Here is a 22,711-nt window from a genome sequence, read left to right as displayed (position 1 = left end):
CAGGAAAGGGTCTGGTAGAGGGCTGGAGGGAGATATTGGTGGGGGGAAGGAGAGAGAAGAGCATGGCTGGGAAGTAACATGGATGGGGTATAGGGCAGTGGTTCTCAAAGCCGGTCAGCCACTTTTTCAGGGAAAGCCCGTGGCGGGCCAGGACAGTTTGTTTACCTGGCACGTCCGCAGGTTCGGCTCATTGCGGCTCCCACTGGCTGCAGTTCGCTGCTCCAGGCCAATGGGGGCTACGGTAAGCGGCGCGGGCCAAGGGATGTGCTGGCTGCCCTTCTCACAGTCCCCATTGAACGTGGCAGATAAACAAACCGGCCTGGCCAGCCAGAGGCTTTCCCCGAACAAGCAGTGGACCGGCTTTGAGAACCACTGGTGTAGGGGATAAGACAGCATATGGAGGGCTGGCACAGAGCCATAGTATCTGGTCTTGGAATGCAGCTCTGGAAGAGAAGGAGGAGAGAAAACATGGAAGGGGGCAGGACACTGGTAGGGAAGGGAGGAAGGAAATCAAGAAGTCCTCAGGAGTCCAGAGAAGCAGGAATACAGAGGGAACATGGCATAGGAATTTAGGTGGGTAGTTTAAGTTAATTAGGGTTAATTTCAAAGTTTGCAAACCTAAACTTCAGGAAGTGTGTGAGTTTCGACTCTATAAAATGTATGTCTGGACTGTGTTTTACAGCAGGTTGGGAAAGGTTCACACTTAATAATATTAAAGCAGAAAACTCTAACTTTGAAGAGTGGATTTAAAAAAACCCAACAGCATATTCTTGATGTATCTAGGATTATTAAGGATTATCTGTTAAATTTTGCTCTTTTTAGTGATGTTTCTGATTACTGTTTCCCAGTGGTTCACACTCCCGTTCTCTCTCATTCTGGACAAAATGTGTACTTTTGCTCATTTGTTTTTCCATAATTATTAACAATGGAGTCATGTCTCAATAACTAATTTCAAATCACACAGTTTCCACAAGCAAACACATTTACAACAAAGAATTCTATTCTGTAAAGGCCGAAATGCAACTACGGGACATTACGTTGCATAATGTTAAAAACAATGAATGGGTTATATAGTATAATCTTACAATTTATACTAGAAAAGCTAGATTTCTAAGAGATCTAATGCTCAGTGGAATGTAGTCACTACAAGTAGACATAATGTTGCCTTTTAAAAATGGAAAAAAACATTAGAGGGGGAAAAATCAGAGATCAGAGGGGAAAAACCGTTTAATATAAATATGTAGGTTGGCAGGTAGACTTTTGATTGCTGATAGTTCTATAAGTAACAACTGCATGTTGTGGATATATTCACATACCAGTGTATACATTTTTTTTCTTCTTTTGTAGAAAATCCAGTAAAGTCTGGATTTTCAAGCAGATATACTATATTTTTGGACTGTAATCAATTACATGCTATTCAAATTGTATAATGTTATTCTTCTGTTTAAGCAAGTAGGCATACATACATTTTATTAAATATGCACATAACTAAGGCCTGAATCCTGCAAACACTTATCTACGTGCTTTACTTCACAGATGCAAGTAGTCCCACTGAAGTCAATCAGACATCTCATCTGTTTAAAATTAAGCATATGCATAAGTGTTTGTAGGATCTTGTGCAAATATATGAATTTGGATTCCTGGCATAAAAATGTGGCTGTTACCATGAGGTAGGAAGGAATTATCCATGTTTTTTGCGTTTTTCCATAATTCTGGGGATTTTCTTTGATATTTTAAACTGTTGCCTTCCTTAAGAGGTCACTTATTTTTATAAGGCAATAATAGTTTGAGTAAAAATTAACTTGAGAAATTTAATATTAGTTAATCAATATAATTTAATAAATATTAGTTTACTATTTTCAATCAAAATACAGTGTTTATGTATCTTTACATTGCACTTCTTTATTAATAACTGTCAATCATAAATGTTTATTACTTTCACTTACAGTTATTTCTCTTTATAATTAATAATACTTAAAGTTAGAGATACATTATTGCTCAACAAAATTGGAAATTAGTCCATAAAAATCTTTGTTAGGAAATGCAGTTAAAAGGGTGTCTCAATCTAACATGAAACAATACATTACAATTTCCACAACATAAATTCTTCAACCTAATAAAACCCTCTCAAAAATATAACAATCAGGAAACTAACAGTTAAGTTGCAACCACTTCTCTCAGGCCATACATTCCTGCTTCACATACTCTCAACCCCATGGAAGTTGCATCCAAGCCTAGTTTAGTCCCCTTATCATCTGTGAAGTGAAGAATATGTTGCCAGGCAATTGCCAAATGCCATTTCCTTATCAAGGGCTATATTTCCAATATAGTGTAAATATAACATATAGTTTGTTTACTTATTAAAAACAAAACAACATAGAACAAATATTAGTTGGTCAATAATATAGGTAAAGCTCTACAAGTACTAAGGTAAATGTAAAACACCATGGACTAGATGGAACTATATCTTTTTATGCTAGCTGAGAAACTATTCTCATATAGTTTACATATTTCATAATCCCAAAGATAATCACATTTTCTCTTTTAGCCTAAAATCATCTTAATACTCAGTCAATATAGTGCATTAACAGAAATCTCATGGAGCTCTGAAATATATTAATGCACCCTGAACGAAATAATTTATTTTTTGGAGCCAGAAAAATTATTCTACAGAAATTATAATATATGTTCTGCACATTAGGCAACATTTGATACACTTGCAACCTTAACTATTTCTTAATTAAGTTTTTTTTATTTATTGATATATCCTGACAAGTTGATTGATGGACACGAATTGCAATCCCTCAACACAAGCACCACAGGCAGTATTCTAAACATCTCCCAATTATGTAACACACTGACATATTGGTCAAGATCAGATGTCACAGGTAAATACCTTTTTTACTCAGCATTGCTTACTGATTAAGAAAATAATTAGCTTGGTTTATGTAGAAACTCTGATGTTGTGCTTTTTGTAACACTACATTTCAATATATAATTATACATAGCAATTACACTGAAATAGTTACCTCTTCAGGAGAGAAATACCAACATAAACAAGGTCAAACACTTCTCAAAGGAATATTCATCTAGGTTAACCTTTACATCTATGGTCAGTAACCTTTTACCTCTTTCCCTGCCAATTTACAGCATGGGAGAGGGAAAAAAAGAGATGCTTCAGACAAGAAAATTGTCTTATTAATTCATAGATGTTATTTTAATTGGTTAGGAGGAGTCATTGTCAAATGTGTTACACATCTGCATGGAATTTATACACAGCCATTGTTCCCAGAGCTGCATTCATTCCAATGAAGGGCACACAGGGTTATCAGGCAGAACTGTGTGAGACCAGGAAATAAATCTGCAGGAAGCAACTGAAATACTCAATGTAGCTGTCAGGCAAAGGGTTGCAAAGTGATGAAAGAAAAAACTGCACAACAACAACAACAATTATTTCTTTAGCAATGGGAATTATATACTATTAGGGAGATTGGCTAAAACGTTTTCACTATAGCTCATCATTTGCCATCACAGTTGTATAAATAAAATGATGATATAATTGATTTCACATTAACAGAGCATTTTTAAAATAGAGCATCTATTCAATCTACATTTTATACTACTACTTGACTAGCCCTTACAATCATGGGAGCTTGAAGTTTAAAATCACATGGTCATAGAAAGCTCTGTGATGTCACAATAATCCTCTTAGGTCATCACAAGACCCCACATATTGTTATGAAAAAGATGTCAAAGCATGCACTGTCCATGTCCAAAATCACAAGGGTAGATGGCAACAGATCAGAAATGCATCATCATTTATTACACTTTAGCATTATTTTTAATGATTACCTGCTTTTTGGTCAATGCATTAGTGTTCAGAATGCATAAAAATATGACTGCCATTTACAATTTTAACCAAGCACTTCTACACAATGCAAATGGATATGCAGTCCAACATTCTTCAAAGATATTTCCAGTGCAAAAGTGTCATATACTATAGTTTAGTAAAAAGATATTTTATTTTGCTATACATTTGATTTTTTCAAATTTCTTATAGTGAATTTTTTTAAAAAGAGTTTAAAAATATAAGATCAGAGCATCCAGAAGACAAGCTAAGAAAAGAGCAATTTTGCACTGATTTTCAGTTATAATTTTATTGTAAGTGAATCAAGTAGAAAATGAGCATTTTAAAATGTATCCCTCTCAGGCCAAGCAGGTGCATCTTATGAAAATTAAAGTGTGTGACTAGTTTAAGACACTAGCAGCAACCAGCAATAGAATATTTTCTTGTAACTCCTAAACTGAGTTATGCTTAGGACTCAGATTACTGAACTTGTTTCAGAACATCCCTTGGCCCAGTACACTACCACATAATATTTCATTAATGTTTTAATCTTTTTTTAAAAAGTCATGTTTGAGAATATTTTTCCCCCTAAATATGATGTGTAATACAAAAATACAGCACACAGTACCGCCTAGTTTTATTGACAATGCTGGATAAAAGTGTGTGGCAACTTTTATTTTTAAAAATATAAAAACTAGTAAAACAGCTGTGATTATGACCAACTCAATGATTTCTTTTAAGGTAATGGACAAGTCTGGAAGCAAGTAATTATAGAACAATAATATTTTGTATTTCTTTTTTAATTAAACGGCTGATTAGAAAAATAAAAATGATCACAAAACCTCTCTCTGTCTGCATTAATGTAGACCATACAAATATTAAACTCTAACACCAGCCTAGCACTTGTTGTGAATGTTAAAGACTATGACAAACTAGAGTCAATAATGCATCCGATTTGAACCACAGGAGGCTGAATACCTTCTGTGAGCTGCAGTTATGACCTTACAAAACAACCTCTCTTTCCCAAAATTAATAAAAACCTGCAGTGAAGGCAAAATTGAAGCTATGTGGCTTTTTTTTCCTGGCAGTTCTTACCTTTTTGTTGTTCTCTTTAATATCTTGAGGATTCAGGGACTTGTAGTCACTGAGGGGGAAAATGGCACAGTGGGTATGTACAGTGTTTGATAAAAGCAGCAGTTTTAAAACAAACTGAATCTAAAAATTTGACATACAATAATATCCTACAGTAACTATCAATTTCACAGCAATTCAATCAACAAAACTAATAGTGTGGAAAATAAAATAAATAAATAAATAAATAAACCCCAGCGATTTCATGTTTCATTGCCTGAAGCCTTCCATCTAAAAGAGAAGTTAAGGCAGGGACTAGAGGCCGGCCCAGACAACCAAATTTACCATGAGGTAATCTGTCGTCGTCAATGCACAAAGAGCTACGGGCTTATTTATCTCATCTCATTTCAACACTAACACAATTTTCATAAACATCCTGAAGTCAGTTTTTTTATATAAGATTAAGAAGAAGAAAAACGTATCATATGAAGGAGAGAAAGGATTGTTTTTGGATGGCAGAACAAGGGAGGTCATAAAGTTTGGCCATTTGTAAATTGCTTTTCCAACAAAGAATGGTGCCCTGTAGAAGAAAATTATGAAATAGATGAACATTTCAAGACCTAATAGTGAACAGTGGTTTTAGTCTTCTGTACATTTAATTGTAGCACAGATATAAAATGTAAGTGTGATGGTATAAATGTTATGACTTACATTAAATCTGGCCTAAAGTGGTGTAATATTGCACAGAAAGATAAACCATTTCTCCATGATGTAGTAAAATTGGTGATTTTCACTCCCCTATAGTTTTTTGTAACTTCTTTGCACCATACAAGCAGTGACTGACTAGCATTTGGCTTTCTCCCCAAAACAGGACTTGATACTGGGCTTGGCTGGAAAAAAAGAAAAGAGAAAAACATAAAAGAATTTAATGGAAGACGAGAATTAACATTAATTGACCTAACTAGATGATCTGCATCCTTTGATGTCAGTTTAGGTCCTTCAAAGCTGTCAGTTTATAATGACTGTAACTTGCAAAAGACACAAATAGTCAGTTATTATCTTCAGTCTTAGCCCTTGGCACTTGCCTCTAAAGGATGTAGATATACAAAATTCTAAACTTATATATGAAATCAGGCAAAGAATTGTACCAATGGAAACACCATGTTCAAGTGTTTAAATATTTAAGGCATACTATTGCACAGTCTGGGTTATGTTATGCACCCTTAGAAAGATTTTCCAAAATACAGTCATGTAAAAGCATCCCCACAAGCCCCTTCATTTTTAATGAAGACAATATTCTGACTGAATCAAAAGCAAAGCATATCAAGGTCAAAGTTTACCACAATTTGTGATCTACTATTGCAGCACAAAGATCAAAGTCCCCGTGTGTGACATACACTTAATACATTAATCTTGTATACATTCAAGTGTAAAGTTTGCAGCTGTATACCTCATGTTCAAATATTTTGTTACATAAAATGTAATGACAGCAAGATATTTTAGTGTCATTTATAAAATATCACAGCAAAATGACTTCATTACAGCAATTTTAATTTGTTCTCCTATTTCCCTCTGTTTATTTGGAAAAAAGATTCAGAAGACAAATGCTGAAGCTGGATTAGCTCTGATTTAAGACAAACAACGTTAGCTAATAATGTTTCTTTTCCAGTGAAATAGTTACAAGGAAATAACATCTGGGATGCAATAGAGAATTTCATTTCAAGTATTTTGAACTTATCAAAATGTCCTTAAGTTTCTTGAATTTAAAAAAGTAATTGCTAATTCTAGTTGATATTTTCAAGAAAAATACATTTCCCCATCAAAAAGACTTCTCAATTTAAAATGTTCTTGCGTATAATGAAAGGAGTTAAATGAAGTTAACAGGCATAAATCCAAAACTCCAGGACACTACTGAGAAAAACGGTTAAGCACATTAAAAAAAATATATAGTGTAATTAAAAAATTATACAGATACCAAAACATGCCATTTGCTCAGCTTAAGGCTCTGGGCCCTCCAAATTAAAGTAAAAAGGGAGCAAGTCATTCACTGTATCACAGCCACTTAAGTTTAACAAGTAAATCCTCTGTTCCTGCTGCCTGTTTGTGAAAGACCAATGATGCCCCCACTTGACTAAAGCATGTCAGTGCTAAACAATTCAAACTGTCAACCTCACACAATCTGATTTATGTTTTTACTAATTGTGGAGAAGATAACTCACAGTACCTGTAATAGAAATACCATGCAGGCAATTTATCATTTTTATTACTTGTTAGACTAATAAATTGTTATATAAACAAACCCACCTCAGCATCGTATTATTCATATTATTATAGTGCACTATAGTTGCACTGCTCATTCAGAGAGCACAAAATCTGTATTTTAATTCAATTTTGTTTTAATGTTCAAATGTATCCATAGAATAACTGTTCACAAAGGGTGTTTCAATTCAGCTAACAGTTTAAATCAGGGTGAACTAACTGGAGCTCTTCCATTAATGATACGACAAATATTCTCTAGGTTAAATGCACTAACATCTCAACAAAGGCTTACAAAATGAGAGAGGAAAAAGAGGTAATATCTGATCTAACATCTAAACTTTGTAAATATCAACACCACAGGCCAGATTCTGATCTAACGGATATCACAGCCTAGAGTCTTCAGTGGAATAACTCCAGGGTCACTCTGATGTAACTGAGATCAGATTCTGGGTTTAGGTCTCTCTCAAATATAAATGATAATTTATCACTTTGTTTTCTTTATCACAGAGTCCCAAGCTTTTGGCATTTGAGTATGAAAAAAATGCGTTTGAGGTCTAAACAGTTATACACCTAAGTAACGTGGATGATAAAATTACGGTAATAACACTAAATTGTATTTTAGCATTTTAAAACTCAGAAATACCTCTACCAAACTATATAATATTGACTTGCAGACAGGACATTAGAAACTATTTATTATTGGATTGAACTATAAGGCTTAATATTACATAGGTAAATTTCACAGATCTGATGACACGAATATGATTTTAACGTGGATAGTGATAGACAGCATTCAGCACTGTACACTTGTTGCTAAAACTCTCCACACTATAAAATGTTAAGTATTCCAGTCAACATCTAGAATCTTTTTGGTCAAATGATCTGAAAGAACGCTGCATTTTAAGTACCTTAATTACAGATATTTAAAGTACACTGAATAATTAACTCATTAACTGTATTGTATTAGAATAGTTAGAGATGACTAAGCCTTTAAATCCATATTCCTTGTGGCCAAATCTAACATTTCAGCATATTCTTTACAAATTAATGTACTATTATTGGATATAATATTTGAAATGATACATTCCTAGGAAAACTTTCATTAAACTGGAATCACTTGGGGTGGGAGGATTTTGAACTTAAATTTATGTTCTCGTTTCTAAAATGATTTTCCACCCCAGAATGTGTAAGACACTAGCATTGTATGCTGTAATTATATAGATTATTAGATGGAAACAAGATGAAGAAGAAATTTTATGCCATTCTTTTCTCTTATCCAGATTTAGCACCTTAAAATATTTTGGAGGAGGGTGAAGTGAATCCTGTGATGTATATATGTCTCTCTCACACAGCTCTCATCAGAGCTTTCAGTACTTGGTCGGTGATAAAGGCATTCAAATCAGTACATACTGGGGAAAATATGAACAGTAACTGAGTGATGAGCCTACACTATGAACTTACCTGGGAGAGGGGGGCAAGCTCATTTTAATTGTTTAAAACTCTGTCATGGAAAACATTTCCTTTAAATAAATAAATGCAATATCAGTAACAGTGGCACATCTCTGGCATGTACTTTGTTCTACAAGATTAACGGGAACACTACTGGTGGAGAAAACGAATACATAATAAGCTTTTTCCTGTTTAACTATACACTCTAACAAGCACTCACACACAATCAGTTCAAGTTCAAAACTCAAGCTCACTGTGCTTATTTTGGAAATACCTGTACAAAAGCACACACAGCCAAAACAGGTTGCTAGATTTGGTCATGCGTCTGCAGCTTGTTGAATCTAGTAAATACTTTGAGCTATGGCAGCAAAATCTTCAAATGTTGCTTTCTCAGATAGAGGAATGAGCAACAGTTTAATATTAGGTGGTGTCTTAACATTCCAAGGTATCAGAATAACCATTTTGGCCCAGAACCACAAAGGGACTTGGGCATTGCAGCACTGAGCATCAAAATGGCTAAGGTTTAGGCACCTTGAAAATCACTAGAATCCACAAACCCTTTGTTAGGTATCTAGGATCCTACTACAATGCATGGAGAAGAAACAGACGCTTGAGAATGGGACACAAAAAAGCTAGCACATGAGGCAAGAAATGGCCTAAGATAGCCAACTAGAGATGCTGACAAGAGGTACATGTCTCAAGCCCCGCCCCTCTCCTGGAGCTAGGTGCTTAAGTAAGTCTGTGCTGCTCTGTTTGCTATCCACAGCTGGGAACTCCCCTCTGGGAGGGGAGGTGCCTTAGGCAAGAACGGTGGTGGCACACATCTAACTCCACACAAAACAGCCAGTGGAAGGAGGAGAAGGCAGCCCTGTAATTCGGGCACTTACGTAGAATGTAGGAGACCCTGGTTCAGTTCCCAACCTCTGCCTGGTGACAAGAAGAGATTTGAATGTGGGTTCCCCACCTCTCAGGTGAGTGCCCTAACCCACTGGACTCTTTCTCTGGCCCAATTAATATTTAATAAAGTTGATCAGCTTCAAACAAGTGATTGAGAGAGACCCACAAGAGAACATTCCATAGTTCAGTGGTTAGGGGTATATCCAAAACCAGTGGGCTCAAGGCTGCAAAGGAAGTCTCTACCTCCTCCCCCAGTTTTGTGTGAAGTGAAATGTGCTCATAGAACACCAGCTACCAGGGCCTGTAGGCAAGGCAGGCCGGGGAACACCTGTCTCCACCTGGTTTGAGGATCATGCTGGGTCTTAGGCATGAGACAGGCATCTGAGCACCTACCTGAGGCAGCAATATGCATTCCCCCAGAGGTAGAAACTTAACTACCTATGGAATTTTTACAGCACAAATGTAGTTGCCAAGTGAGTTTAGGTACCTACAGAGTAAGGCAGCAGCCAACTGGGGGGTACTGTGGATTGCAGTGGCGCTTAAATCTGGGATTTAGGCACTTAACTCTGGTATTTAGATGTGTAAGACCCTTTCTGGATGTTGCCCTTTGCTCTAAGGAATGTGTCATAGGGTAAGCTGGCCCTTTAAGGGGGTTGGGGCTTAGCCACACCTGTGCCAGGCTTAGCCTACCTTCCCAGGTGAAGGGAGTAAATCATGGGATCACGTGATGGAAGGACGTGACTCAGAACCAGGCCTACTGGGAGATATAAAGGACAGCCTGGTGACCGTGAGGAAGACTCCAGCGAGAGCAGAGCTGGAAGTGAGTGTGCTATTAAGAATAGGAAGAACAGCCAGAAAGGGCCAGCGAGGAGCCCTAGGCTGAGTATCTCTCCAGAGCTCTTATGCAGAAGGCCTGGGAAAGGAGCCTGCGGGGAGCTTCTGTAAGCAGGGTAGTGGTCAGGAAACATGAAGGATTTGACACTAGATTGCTCTAACACAGTCAGCTCTCCCCACTTGGAAATTTCCCTGGTGCAGGGATTCCCCAGGATACATATATAACAGCTTCTATGCTCCTGACATGAGGCTGTGCCTAGCGTGCATAGAGCTCTGACTATTCTTGGCTGCTGAACAGTCTCTTAGGAATTGTTGCAGCCATGGCTTTGGAGCTGTGCTCTGGCTCCGCTCCAGCTGCAGGCAAAAACCTGCAGCTCCACTGCTCTGCAGCTGCTCCGTGCTCCAGCTCCGGGCTCCGGGCTCCGCTCCAAAGCCCTGGTTGCAGCCCTCGCATGTGTTAGAGGTCTCAAGGGGTGCTCTAGCTAACTCCAGGGGCTGAACCAGTTCATAGCAACCTCAGAATCCAAGAGCTACAAAGATGGAATGAAACCGCTTTGCATTCTCCACACTCCAGTACCCAAGCTGCCTGGGCACCTCCTGAAAAATACAGCTGAGAATCTGGGCCACAATTCAGGCCATTTTCTTCACTACAGTGGTAAGTCACCCAAGGAGTGGCCCAAGCAATTTTGCTGACCAGGGTGGAAAATGTCCTCCCACCCTTAAATAGTCAGGGGGGTGAGGGGGAGGGGGAGGGGTGAGTGGCACAGCAGTTTGGCATCCAGGATTGGCATCCAGGGTGACTGCCCTGCTCACTCACACCTAGAACCAGCCCTGAAGTCACCAAAATATTACTAAAATATCACCAGTAACTGCACACCGCACCATAGTAACTCTGGCTCAGGAACCAATCCATGCAACAAACCTCGATGCCAACTCTGCCCACATATCTACACCAGCGACACCATCACAGGACCTAACCAGATCAGCCACACCATCACCGGTTCATTCACCTGCACGTCCACCAATGTAATATACGCCATCATATGCCAGCAATGCCCCTCTGCTATGTACATCGGCCAAACTGGACAGTCGCTACGGAAAAGGATAAACGGACACAAATCAGATATTAGGAATGGCAATATACAAAAACCTGTAGAGAACACTTTAACCTCGCTGGCCACACTATAGCAGACCTTAGGGTGGCCATCCTGCAGCAAAAAAACTTCAGGACCAGACTTCAAAGAGAAACTGCTGAGCTTCAGTTCATCCGCAAATTTGATACCATCAGCTCAGGATTAAACAAAGACTGTGATTGGCTTGCCAATTACAGAACCAGTTTCTCCTCCCTTGGTTTTCACACCTCAACTGCTAGAACAGGGCCTCATCCTCCCTGATTGAACTATCTCATTATCTCTAGCTTGCCTGCATATATATACCTGCCCCTGGAAATTTCCACCACACGCGTCTGACGAAGTGGGTATTCACCCACGAAAGCTCATGCTCCAAAATGTCTGTTAGTCTATAAGGTGCCACAGGACTCTTTGCTGCTTTTACAGATCCAGACTAACACGGCTACTCCTCTGATACAAAATATTACTGTTTGCAAATAAAACACAAAGGCTCTCCTCCTCTTTTTTGATCAAAGGGTCGTTCAGCTATTAGAGATTCTTACTGTACACAATCTGATATTTATTGTTACAACTTTCTAAAAAAAAAATTTTTGGGGTTCTTGCTATGTGACAATCCTAATAAAATCTGTCACCTTACACTTCATACAGCAGTAGTCAAAGAGGCCCAGCACACTCATGAACAAATCATGGTCCAATATTTTACAAAGTATCTTGTAATATCTCTGCTCTCATTTAACTTTCCATACTAGGGACAGAGAGAAACATGTCCCATCTCCTGCCCTTAAACAGATTATAGGGATTTACACAACTCAGCTGCTTCATAAGATTACTTTTACTTCCCACATGTGATTAATAGTAAATATAAAAGTAACTTCCAGATTTCTCCAGCATCAGACATTTAAACCTTACACCTTGCACACTCTGTTCTTCTGACTGTTATGTGCCTACAGCTATTATGGATATGAAACAAAATATATACTTTATCTTAAAAGGCTTAGTCATAAGCTTTTAATTGTTCTTCAAAAGAAGTGGTATTAAATAGATTTAATTTTATCTCTACCAAACTATACAATGTTCAATCATAACCGTAATATTCAGACATCTGCCCAATTTAACATGAGGCTGTGATGTTTGAAGCTGGACAGATTTGGAAGGTGAGCAGGGGGATGGAATCCTTAGGCCATGCCTAATGTTGGCTGTCAGTCACGTAAGTGAAATAATTTTCATTCTTATGGATTTTCAGTTGCCAATTAAATGTTTTTGGGGTCAGGAGGTTGGAGAGTGCTTTTTCAAAGCAAGCCTGGGAAAATACAGAGAAAGCAGAAATAGTATGTATATGCTAAGACTCTAGGATCTGATATAAACAACTCTTTGTATATAGCACAAACAGTACATCCTTGCAGTCGAGGACAGGGGGAAAAAAGGAACCGTGTACGGCTGAGGATTCTACTCTCTTCCTCCATGGTCTTCAAAATGATATTGATCTGCAGGAGGGGAAGAAGGCATTGGTTTATAGTACCGTACAGATTAGTGACATGCAGGGAAAATGGGACAGATGGTTAAGAAGGAATTTATGGCAAGGTATATCCCACCCTAATTTGGCCCTGATAAGTTGTTGTTGGGTTTTGTGTGCTTCCAGTGAGTTTTCACTCTTGTTGGGATCTAGAGGCAATGTACTTCTTCAAGACATAATGTGCATGCTGCTCAGAATTTAAACTATATGCTTTATACCCAAAAGACAATCCTCGATGATGACACAACATCAAGCAGAGCATATGACAAAACTAAACAACTGTTGTAACCTTCATTATCCACAACCCTTATTGGTTGTTACTCTCTTTTGCTGAGTCACATCTAAATATGCTGTACTGGGAGCGCTATACGGATGGGTGCTGTGCAAATAACAGTAATCTCAGGGCACAGGTGCTGAGAATCTTAAGCATACCAGCATCTGAAGGTTAAGACTTCTCAGTTTACAGTGGAAAGGGGGTAGTGCCACACATGCATGAAGGCCTGACTTACTGGGTTGAGGCGTTGTTAGAACACCACTAGCCAGTCCCAGAGTGGGTCTCGCCAGCAGTCCCCTCATTGGCTGATCAGTGCACGTGGTTCCAGGTAAAGTTTGGCAAGGCTTCATGCTTAGATTAGGGGTGGTTAATTTGGTTCAATACATCATTAATAAAACCACAGTCCACTCTGATCTGGATGCATCCACCTTTATTTTTAGCCAGGCACATGGAAATTTTGCTTTGTCAGTTGCATGACATGCATCCTCCCACTACACCTTTTAAAACAGCTGGCTCTTTAAAAAGTTGCGACATGTGGCACTTACAGAGGTGGGGCTTGGGAGGGATTACATTTTACTGCATAAGGTGCAATTTGTCTTCAGAGGTTGGAATTACAGAAGGGCTAAAGGCCAGGACATTGATTCTGTGCATTAAAACAAAAGAGCTTCATATTTTACAGCTGAAGAACCAAACTCACTAGCCCTGGTACAGGGAAATGGAACTTAAACACTGCATCCAGCAGGATTCAATCCAAGAGAGGGCAAGTACTGTTACTGTTGTTGCCTCACGTCATGGTACACCTCTACCTTGATATAATGCTGTCCTCGGGAGCCAAAAAATCTAACCGTGTTAAAGTGAAACCGTGTTATATCGAACTTGTTATATCGAACTTGCTTTAATCCACTGCTTTACCACGTTATATCCGAATTTGTGTTATATTGGGTTGCGTTATATTGAGGTAGAGGTGTATTTGACTGAGGATAGCTTTACTTTAGGGCTGGAGCTGCACTCCTCTTGGAAGACACTGCTAAAGGAAATGCTTTGAATTAGGGAATCTTTGCCTGCTGTGCCTACATCCCATCCAGCCAGCATTTCCCACCTCCCTACTGATGCTGTAGACACTTAAATCTACTTCGACCGTTTCTACTAGCAGCCCTCTCCTAGGATTTATGCAGGCCTACTCAGGTGTAGATCCCAGTGAATAGAGACCTCTGTTTTCCCCCTCCTCCATCTGCAATATTTCTTCCTTTACAACTATCTCCATATACCCGTTCATCATAGTTTCCCTCATTCAACTGAGAGATAGGGATTTGGTGTTTGCATTGCTTATTACCATTATGTTTAATTAGCACCACTCAACTCATCTGAAGATTTAGACAAACTATAACTAGGAATCCTAGTACAATGGGCTCCTGGTCCATGACTGACACTCCTAAGTGCTACAATAATACAAACAATAATAATAATGAAGTGACTGTCTGGCTACTGGACAGAAGGGATTTTTTTTTCATTATAACAATGACGCCTAAGATCCAGGTACCAGCTTCAACCTGCTATTGCCGAGCCTTTTGCAAAGCCTCATGTTACGGCACCTACAAGCTGGAACATTCCTGACATAGCTCTGTGGGAACTTTTGCAGCCATTGCACCCCAGCTTGACAGACCTGAATGATGATTTTAGAAGACCAATGTGGATGAGCAAGTCAAGGAATCTAAGCACAAACTGGATAAGCTACAGGCAGGAGCAACATGCTAGAAAATGTCAGGTTTTGTTTTGCTAAAGAAAAGTGCACCTGGACATGAATGTAACTTGAGTGTTTTGTTCAACTTTCCCCAGCCATCTGGGGTCTGCCTTACATTACAGACTTGCACCTTTGGAGCAGGGCCACCTGAGTACCAAACAACCCCTACAGTGAATACACTAAGTTGGCATCACTTTCATAAGAGGTGCCAGATTTCCATTTTTGTATCACTTCCTCTCAGGAAGGCTTCCCTTGCTTTCTTCTAAGTTTTGGGCAGGGGTTTTGATGTAACTTCCTGAGGTGGCTTTTTTTTTTTTTTTAAGTAAAAATATGCACAACTATCAAAACCTATCCTTCCCCACTGCATGATCAGACTTTGAATCCTAAACTTTTTCATTATTGAAGGACAAACAACTATCACCTGAACTACAGGAATAACCGTATTAGCTGAGAGCAGGAGAAGGTGATGTCCATAAACCACTAAAGGTGGATGCTTAAAAGACTCAAACAGTGGGTTATCCACACACAAGTAGAACTACTTTACAGACAGCATAGCTAAGGATAAAGACACGGAAAGCTTCTTCTAAGAGGCAGTGTGGCTAAGTGGATAGAATCTAGCTCTACCACCTTAGACAGACAGGTTCTATATACCTAGCTTGTGTAACCTCTTATAGCTGTGAATCATTGCTTAAAAATAAGGCTGGAAAGTGTATATAATTATTAACCAGTCAGCAGAAGTGAGTTTTAAACTCATGCCTCTTCTGGTTCCTAGTTATTTATAATTTGTAATATGCCAGCACCCACAGGGACTGTCAAGGATTGTCCTGCTCTCAGCAGATGGGAGAGCTCCTGCCCCATATGGTGCCTCCAGAGTGGGAAAATGGTCTCCTGTAGCCAGATCCTGAGAATTGGGGATGAGGAGAAGCATGGCCCAATCCACCATAACTGCTCCAGCAGGTTCCCCAGTGCATTGTATGCTGCTGCTGCAGAAATCACTGCATGTGCAGAGCTTCTGGCCTTCTGCCAGGGTGAGAATGTTCACGGTTTCCTGGCGTGTTACCAAAATTAAGCAACACAAGCCACAGATCTAGATGGGAATTAGCAATTTTCAAAGATTTATAATTCTGTTAAATCCAAACTAAACTAGCAAAATACACCTCCCTGACCTCATGGCTACTACCAACACCTTTCAAAGGCCTGCTGCAAACAATGGAAGTGTGAGAGCTCCTCAAAAAAGGTCAGGAAGATTCTTTATAATGGAAAATGTTAACCAAACTTTAAAGTGGTCACTGCCAGCAACTCCTACAAGTAGTGACTTCTCATGGCACTGACTGAAGCTCTTACTTTTCTGTTACATGCACCCCACATCAGTTCCAAGAGGCATTTGTTTTTCATTTTGTCAGATAGCCTTAACACGCTGTATCACATACATTCCATTGTTCTGGAGAGTTCTGATATTATTCCTTTTTTTTGACCACTGCTCTTTCATTCCTGTTAATTTACATCATAGACATTACTTTCCTAGATTAATTATTTAAGTTTACAGATATTTTAGTCTTTGAAAAACTTTGCTTTTAAATATGCTGGAATCTGACTCAGATCTTGGATTTGCATAGGCATAACACCACCAAGTTGAATAATCTTCATGCTGAGGGGCAAATAAGGGATATCTTTAGGGTTGGCCCTAGTTTTCTAGGCAACAGATCCAACCCCTTAATGTAAGAAGGTCATACAACGGGAATGGTTTCCACAATCTTGCAGAAGGTGCAATAATCCTTGTGACCTCATAAAATATTGTCGTCCTAGAAAGTGTGCGTTAGGATGGATATATATGAATGGGACTTTAATTGAACTAGGCTGTTTTAGACTTGCAAACCAGATATTCACGTACTTATCTGAAACTAGTGTATCAGCAGCACATTCCATGTGAACAATATATTCCACATCATTGCTGTGATGAACAATTCATATGAACTGCTTCAGATATATTGAAGTTGATTGGTCTACATAGGACTTTATAAAAAGTGTTTTTATTAACACCAGGATCTAAGTGTAAAATACACGTGGGGACACTGGGTACATTTGTGATGTTCCCAAGAAGCCTTTGGCCAAGGTCCCTTGAGGCTGGACGAGCTGGGTTCAGTACAGAACTAGGGTGAGGGGAGTAAAGGCAGTTTTCAGCAACTTTTTCATCCTCTCAATTCTGGGGTCAGCCTGGTCCTCAGAGCAAGTTACAGGAACATGAGGGCTGCTGTGAGAATTCAGGGATGATAGGGGTCTTCTAGACACACCTCCTTACCTCTACCCATGTCTTCTACACTGTGGGCCTGCAGGAGCTAGGGATGTAAGAACAGCTATGGAAAACCTATACGACTAGGATAGCCTTAGGTAGAGGGAATCCTCAGACAGTCATTTATGCCAGCTTCCTGGATGCTTTGTGCCACTGGCAGGGAGAAGTGGATCCATAAACTATATATGTTATACTTATAACATCAGGCAACAGGATATGAGAAATGGAAGGAAATATACTGATCTATTTTATTTCTTTATCATACATGCTGATTATGTGTGAGAAGCCTTTAGTTTCAGGCAAAGATATTCTCTCACACATATTGCTTAATATAGGTCACTAAGCAGGTCTATGCTGGGCAAAATATTATGTAAGTAGAGATGCATACAGTGGCATTGTTACAAGTTAAACAAAGACCATATTTGACAGTAGCAACTGCTTTGGAAAACTTGTCCAGTAGAGATTATGGTGTAAATTGTGTGGTCCTTCAAAGCATAGAGATATGTCTGTCTTTCTGAGGGAAACTCTACGCTACAGCGTTACATTGGCACAGCTGCGCCACTGTAGCACATCTGGTGATGGAAGAGCGCTATCCTGTCAGCATAATTACTCCACCTCAGCGAAAAGTGTAAGCTATGTCGTTGGCAGAGTGTGTCCCGCGGACATAGTGCCAGTGTGGACAGAGAAATTTGCATCGTTCGGGGCGGGGGAGGGAGGGCTTTTTCACACCCCTCTGTGATGTAAGTTAGATCAACTTAACTAGTAGCGTAGACCTGCCCTCAGGTATTATACTGCCTCCATTACAATAGTATTGGAACGCCTCACAATCTTTAATGTATTGATCAAAGTAAGTGAAGTAGGGAAGTACTCTTATCCCCATTTTACAGATGCGGAACTAACGTGCAAAAAGCCAGATTTTCAAAGGCAATTTAGTGAAGATAGGTGCCTATTAGGATTTTCAAAAGTGCCTCGCTACCTGTCATCCACTGATTTCAATAGATTATAACGGTGAACAGGGCTCACGAGTTTCCTGAGACGTGATATTTTTGAAACTTGGAAATGTGTGTGTATTTTGTTTTATTTTTACCCTTTTGCTAGAACAAATCTTTATATCACATCTTCTGAATGCTCCTTGGTATTTTAACACACTGCCAATAATATAATTTTAAAGAAGCTCAGAAGAGTTGGATGTAAAACCTTACACTGAGCTTCAGAACCCAAGTACCTCAGTCAGGGCCTGACCCTGAGAGGTTCTGAGTGCCCAGATTTCTCACTTAAGTGGGACTTATAAATGCTCCTTGCTTCTCAAGAGCAGATTGCCACACAGGAAGGCTCCCTCCCCACCCAAAATATGTTTTTGACTAGTCATGAGGAAGTTTCAAAATCTAGGGTGAGATAAGGAAACTTTCAGTAATGAGAGCCTTAGCCTTTCACCTCTAGGTCACAAGTTTAATTCAAGCTCAGGTCAGTAGTCATTAAAAGTTACCATCTGATGGCTGTCTGGTGAATTTGGTGGCCTTAGTTCAGTTCCTAGTGGGCGAGCGTTCACATTATAAAAACCACTGATAGCTGCATCAGCTAGCATTGAGAGTCACTACAGAGATGAGGACGACAGAATGAGCTTGGAGACTGAATTATTCTGTCACTGGTAAGTCCTTCTAAACAAGGGCTGGAGCAATGCTACGCAGCCTGTGAGGTATCCATCGTGGAGATAATCGAGTACTTCATTCACTAACGCTTTTCATTAGCAATAAATTCAAACAGAAAATTACAACAAAAAACAAAAAAAAAATCAGGGAGTATTTAAATATGCCACCCTTAATGTTGTTATGTAGTCCCACTGGGCCGAAAGCAACTACTCAAGGAATAAGATATTACTCAACCTGGACAATGGTGACAGAACCTGGCCTGTAATTTGGCATTAATGCACATGTGCTTCATATATTTTTGCTTTGACTATAATTTTTTTAAATTAATAATTAAAGGTAAAATTAACAGCAATTAAAAATTTCACTCTGATCTTAATTTTCAAGGATGACTCAACTAACAGCTGTGTGGTTAGCAAAAAACTAAAAAAAAGGATAAATGTTCCTCACGTCAAGGAGGCAGTGTGTCCTACTTTAAAAGGCCTGACGTGTGTCCAGGATTTGCCACACCATCTGAAAAAACAGAACTAAAAGGCTTAAATTAAAATGTCGTTTTTGTTTTAAAAACATATATTTGCTAGTGTTCAAATGACAGTACTTACATCTGCTTGAAAAAATACACACTTAATTGTCATGCAACAAGTTAAATTTGGTGTGGTTATGCTTTAGCACTCAACATGTAAAAGCCTGTAAATGCAAAGTTGAAGCATAAAGGAATGGCAAGCATCACTTAAGAAATCAAAATCTTCTTAGGAAAAAACAGGAATTCACTCTTCAGCAAAAGTCACAAAAAAGTTGCTGCAATTGTAAGGTGCTTGCAATTAAGAGTTTATATTGCATGCTTATTTTGAAAGTTCTTATTTAAGCAGATCTTGGTGGAAAAACCTAAGCAAACTGCCATACTTCATTCCCATATGATAGCTTGCTAACAACACTGCAACAGTTGGAAACTGTCAAAATATTTTATAGCTCAATTATAATTGCCATCCAAGTCTAAGCATGCAGTACGTGGGCGTTAGCCATATCTTAGGGGTTGTGAAGGCAATACCCAGCAGTGACTTTTCTGTGTTTCAGTTTACATGTGTAAAACTCCCGAATAACCCCAAGGGTTTACATTACAAGATTCTGAATGAAATACATATAAGTACATCAACTACAGAGATACAGTATGGTAATTATTTCAACATATTCAATATGATTGGTGCTTTCCTAACTACAGACCTCGATTGGAAGACACTTTATCCAGTTTAAATTTCCCCAAAGAAAAATATAGTAACAGATGAATACAAAATGAACTCTATGACTAAAAAGAAATCAATCAATAAATACTGAAAGTTTTGTTCAAACACAAGATGTACTGAAACATGGTTTTGATTTTAAGAGATTTTGCAGTAGGATAGAAATACAGATTTGCAATTTTTATTAGCTAAAGGCAGAAAACAGCCAAAAAAGTAAGATTAAAAATGCAACTACCATAGAGGGACACTAGCAAGTTTTTTACAAGCATTTTTAATATGTATAATTATTGCTCAGCAGAGTATTCTATATGGATTATACAATGTGCTAGGTTCTCTTTTATAGACAATGCTCCATGGAAATCTGTTTTTCTAGTACAGGTATTTCTAATGCCTATATCATTCTGGTATCAAAGTGCTGGTTTTATGGTACATGGTTCATTGTGCCCTTCAGAACTATTAAGATCTATCAAATCAGTACGTATTAAAGAACCCTAACACTCCACTGACAAAACAGACTACCTTACTGACTTCCCATTATTTTACTACTCCCTGGATCAAGATCCTTAAAAGACATTCATGAAAAACCTAATTAACAGGATACAACTGCAAGGAAGTACTACATTCTGACAGTCTCATGTGCACTAAATTGAGATCCTTGGCTGTCATGTAAATTAACTACTCTTAAAAGAAAGGCTATAACATGTAAAAAGCTACGTGGTCTAGAGGATAATGCAACACACAATACAGAGGATCTGAGTTCAGGACTCCAGATAATTCTCTTGTTCCAACAACAGCACGAGCAGAAAGAAATGCAGAAGTAGCTTACTCTGCTCCAGGGGAGAAGGAAGCAGTTTGCATCATGATCTAGCAATTCCTCAGACCAACTATGGAGACATATGGGTGGCTCTGGAGGATAGTATTTTCAGCCCTTCTTGGCCAGAAAGCAGCCTACTTGGTGCGGGGGTAAGGTAGATAAGAAGTGGGGTGGGGAATATCATACTGCTCTCTAAAGAGCCACAGGGGGAAAAATTTGACTAAAATCTACAAACAAAAGCAAGAAATTCAGAGTTATGCCTTTCACATCACCTTTAACAAGTGTTATTGTGCCTGAGTATTGCAGCACATACGGAACTTATTGCTCATGAATTTTGGACCCCTGCAATACCTTTAACAGGGTGAGTGCAGGATGGACTCCAGATGTCTAACAGTTTGTGTGTATGTGCATGTGTGCGTGTTACTACATTTGTAGCAGCACATCTAATTTCCACAGAAAGGGATGAAATTATTATGACGACCTCTTAAATGGGGAAAAAAGAAGGAAGAATAAAGGGTTATAAGGGGCTCTGATAACATATCTCTAGTTATTAGACTTCTAGGCTAGGCAGAAAAAACCATCGATACAGAACAGCAAATGGATCTTATGCTTAACATTTCATTGGGTACAATTCTTGTATGAAAAAATTAACAATAAATTTTAAATTACCTGTAGTTTCCAAAGATTGTTATTCCACAGTATACTAAGGTTGCTAATGAGAACAGGTACTTAGACACGGCCTGAATACACCTATCTTTTGCACCTCAAAAGTGGAAGAGTTTTAAGGAAGAGTTTACCTACAGTTGCAAGAAAGTGCAAAGACTACTTCAATAAAACCTCTTGTGAGCAGAAGGATGGTTTGACAAAATATACAGTGTGCGTGTTGGTTTCAGTCAATGGCTTGGTTGTTTTCTAATGCACATAAACATTAAAAACTTTTGCAACACTTGTCAGTTAATCCCTAGTCTGGCAGCACACACACTGTTATTAACTTTTATAGCTATATTGCATTTTAACTTTACAGTGCTCGAAGCCTGAAGGCCTTTAAATGCCTTGGCAAAGACAAAAAAAGAACTCGTAAAAGTGCAATATCCCAAATAAACCATATATCTAAGCAGAGATAATGACCCCTCCCTTCCAAATTCTGGTCCATTTTTAGATGCCCTACAAACAGGTACACACTGATGCTGAAAATGCAGTAGTCTATTTTGTTTGGTTAAAGCTGGCTACTGTCCCACGAAAAGCCGACTCTATGTAGATTGTTCTTGCCAGAAGCAGGAACAATTTGTGCAGGGATCCAAGGATGCAGAATTGGTAATGCCTGTTCAGAAGCTACATGTCCAGATTTATGTATCACGTCTCCAAACCGTTGGCTCTTCTCAGCACCCTTCCCACGTGGAGAGGCCTTTCCATGGGTTTTGAGCATACGAGCCCAGAGTACAGCAGAAAGCTTCCACCCTACACGTCTCTTCTGTCCACTGATTTTCTGATGCATGCAAAGGCACACAGGGAAGCCAGAATTTGGCCCAATATTTATTGATTTGATTTGTCTGGGGCTTATCACGTCGCAGCATTTAGAGGGAAATAATTTTAAAGTCAGAAATTTACCAATACAAATTTTTCATTCAAAGTTATTAATATCCTGAACATATCACAAGACCTTTTCACTTATGGACCCAAAACTTCTTAAACGCTTATGAGAAAAGAT

At 38.8% G+C, this 22,711-nt stretch overlaps 1 protein-coding gene across 12 annotated transcripts in view; it reads right to left on the bottom strand.

Moving 5' to 3' along the window:
* The window catches only part of EHBP1 (EH domain binding protein 1), a 282,634-nt gene that overhangs the window by 94,729 nt on the left and 165,194 nt on the right, over nt 1–22,711 (bottom strand). For all 12 annotated transcript variants that reach the window (XM_050952010.1, XM_050952011.1, XM_050952015.1 and 9 more), the window contains 2 exons: nt 5,630–5,808; nt 4,943–4,991 (listed from right to left, as the gene is read on the bottom strand). In XM_050952010.1, coding sequence (XP_050807967.1) covers nt 4,943–4,991; nt 5,630–5,808 — 228 coding nt within the window. The remainder of the gene's footprint in view (nt 1–4,942; nt 4,992–5,629; nt 5,809–22,711) is intronic.

The sequence above is a fragment of the Gopherus flavomarginatus genome, chromosome 4 (genome assembly GCF_025201925.1).
Source record: "Gopherus flavomarginatus isolate rGopFla2 chromosome 4, rGopFla2.mat.asm, whole genome shotgun sequence".
NCBI classification, from domain to species: domain Eukaryota; kingdom Metazoa; phylum Chordata; order Testudines; family Testudinidae; genus Gopherus; species Gopherus flavomarginatus.
Note: the sequence above shows the minus strand (reverse complement) of the source record. Positions and strands in the feature narration are given on the sequence as shown.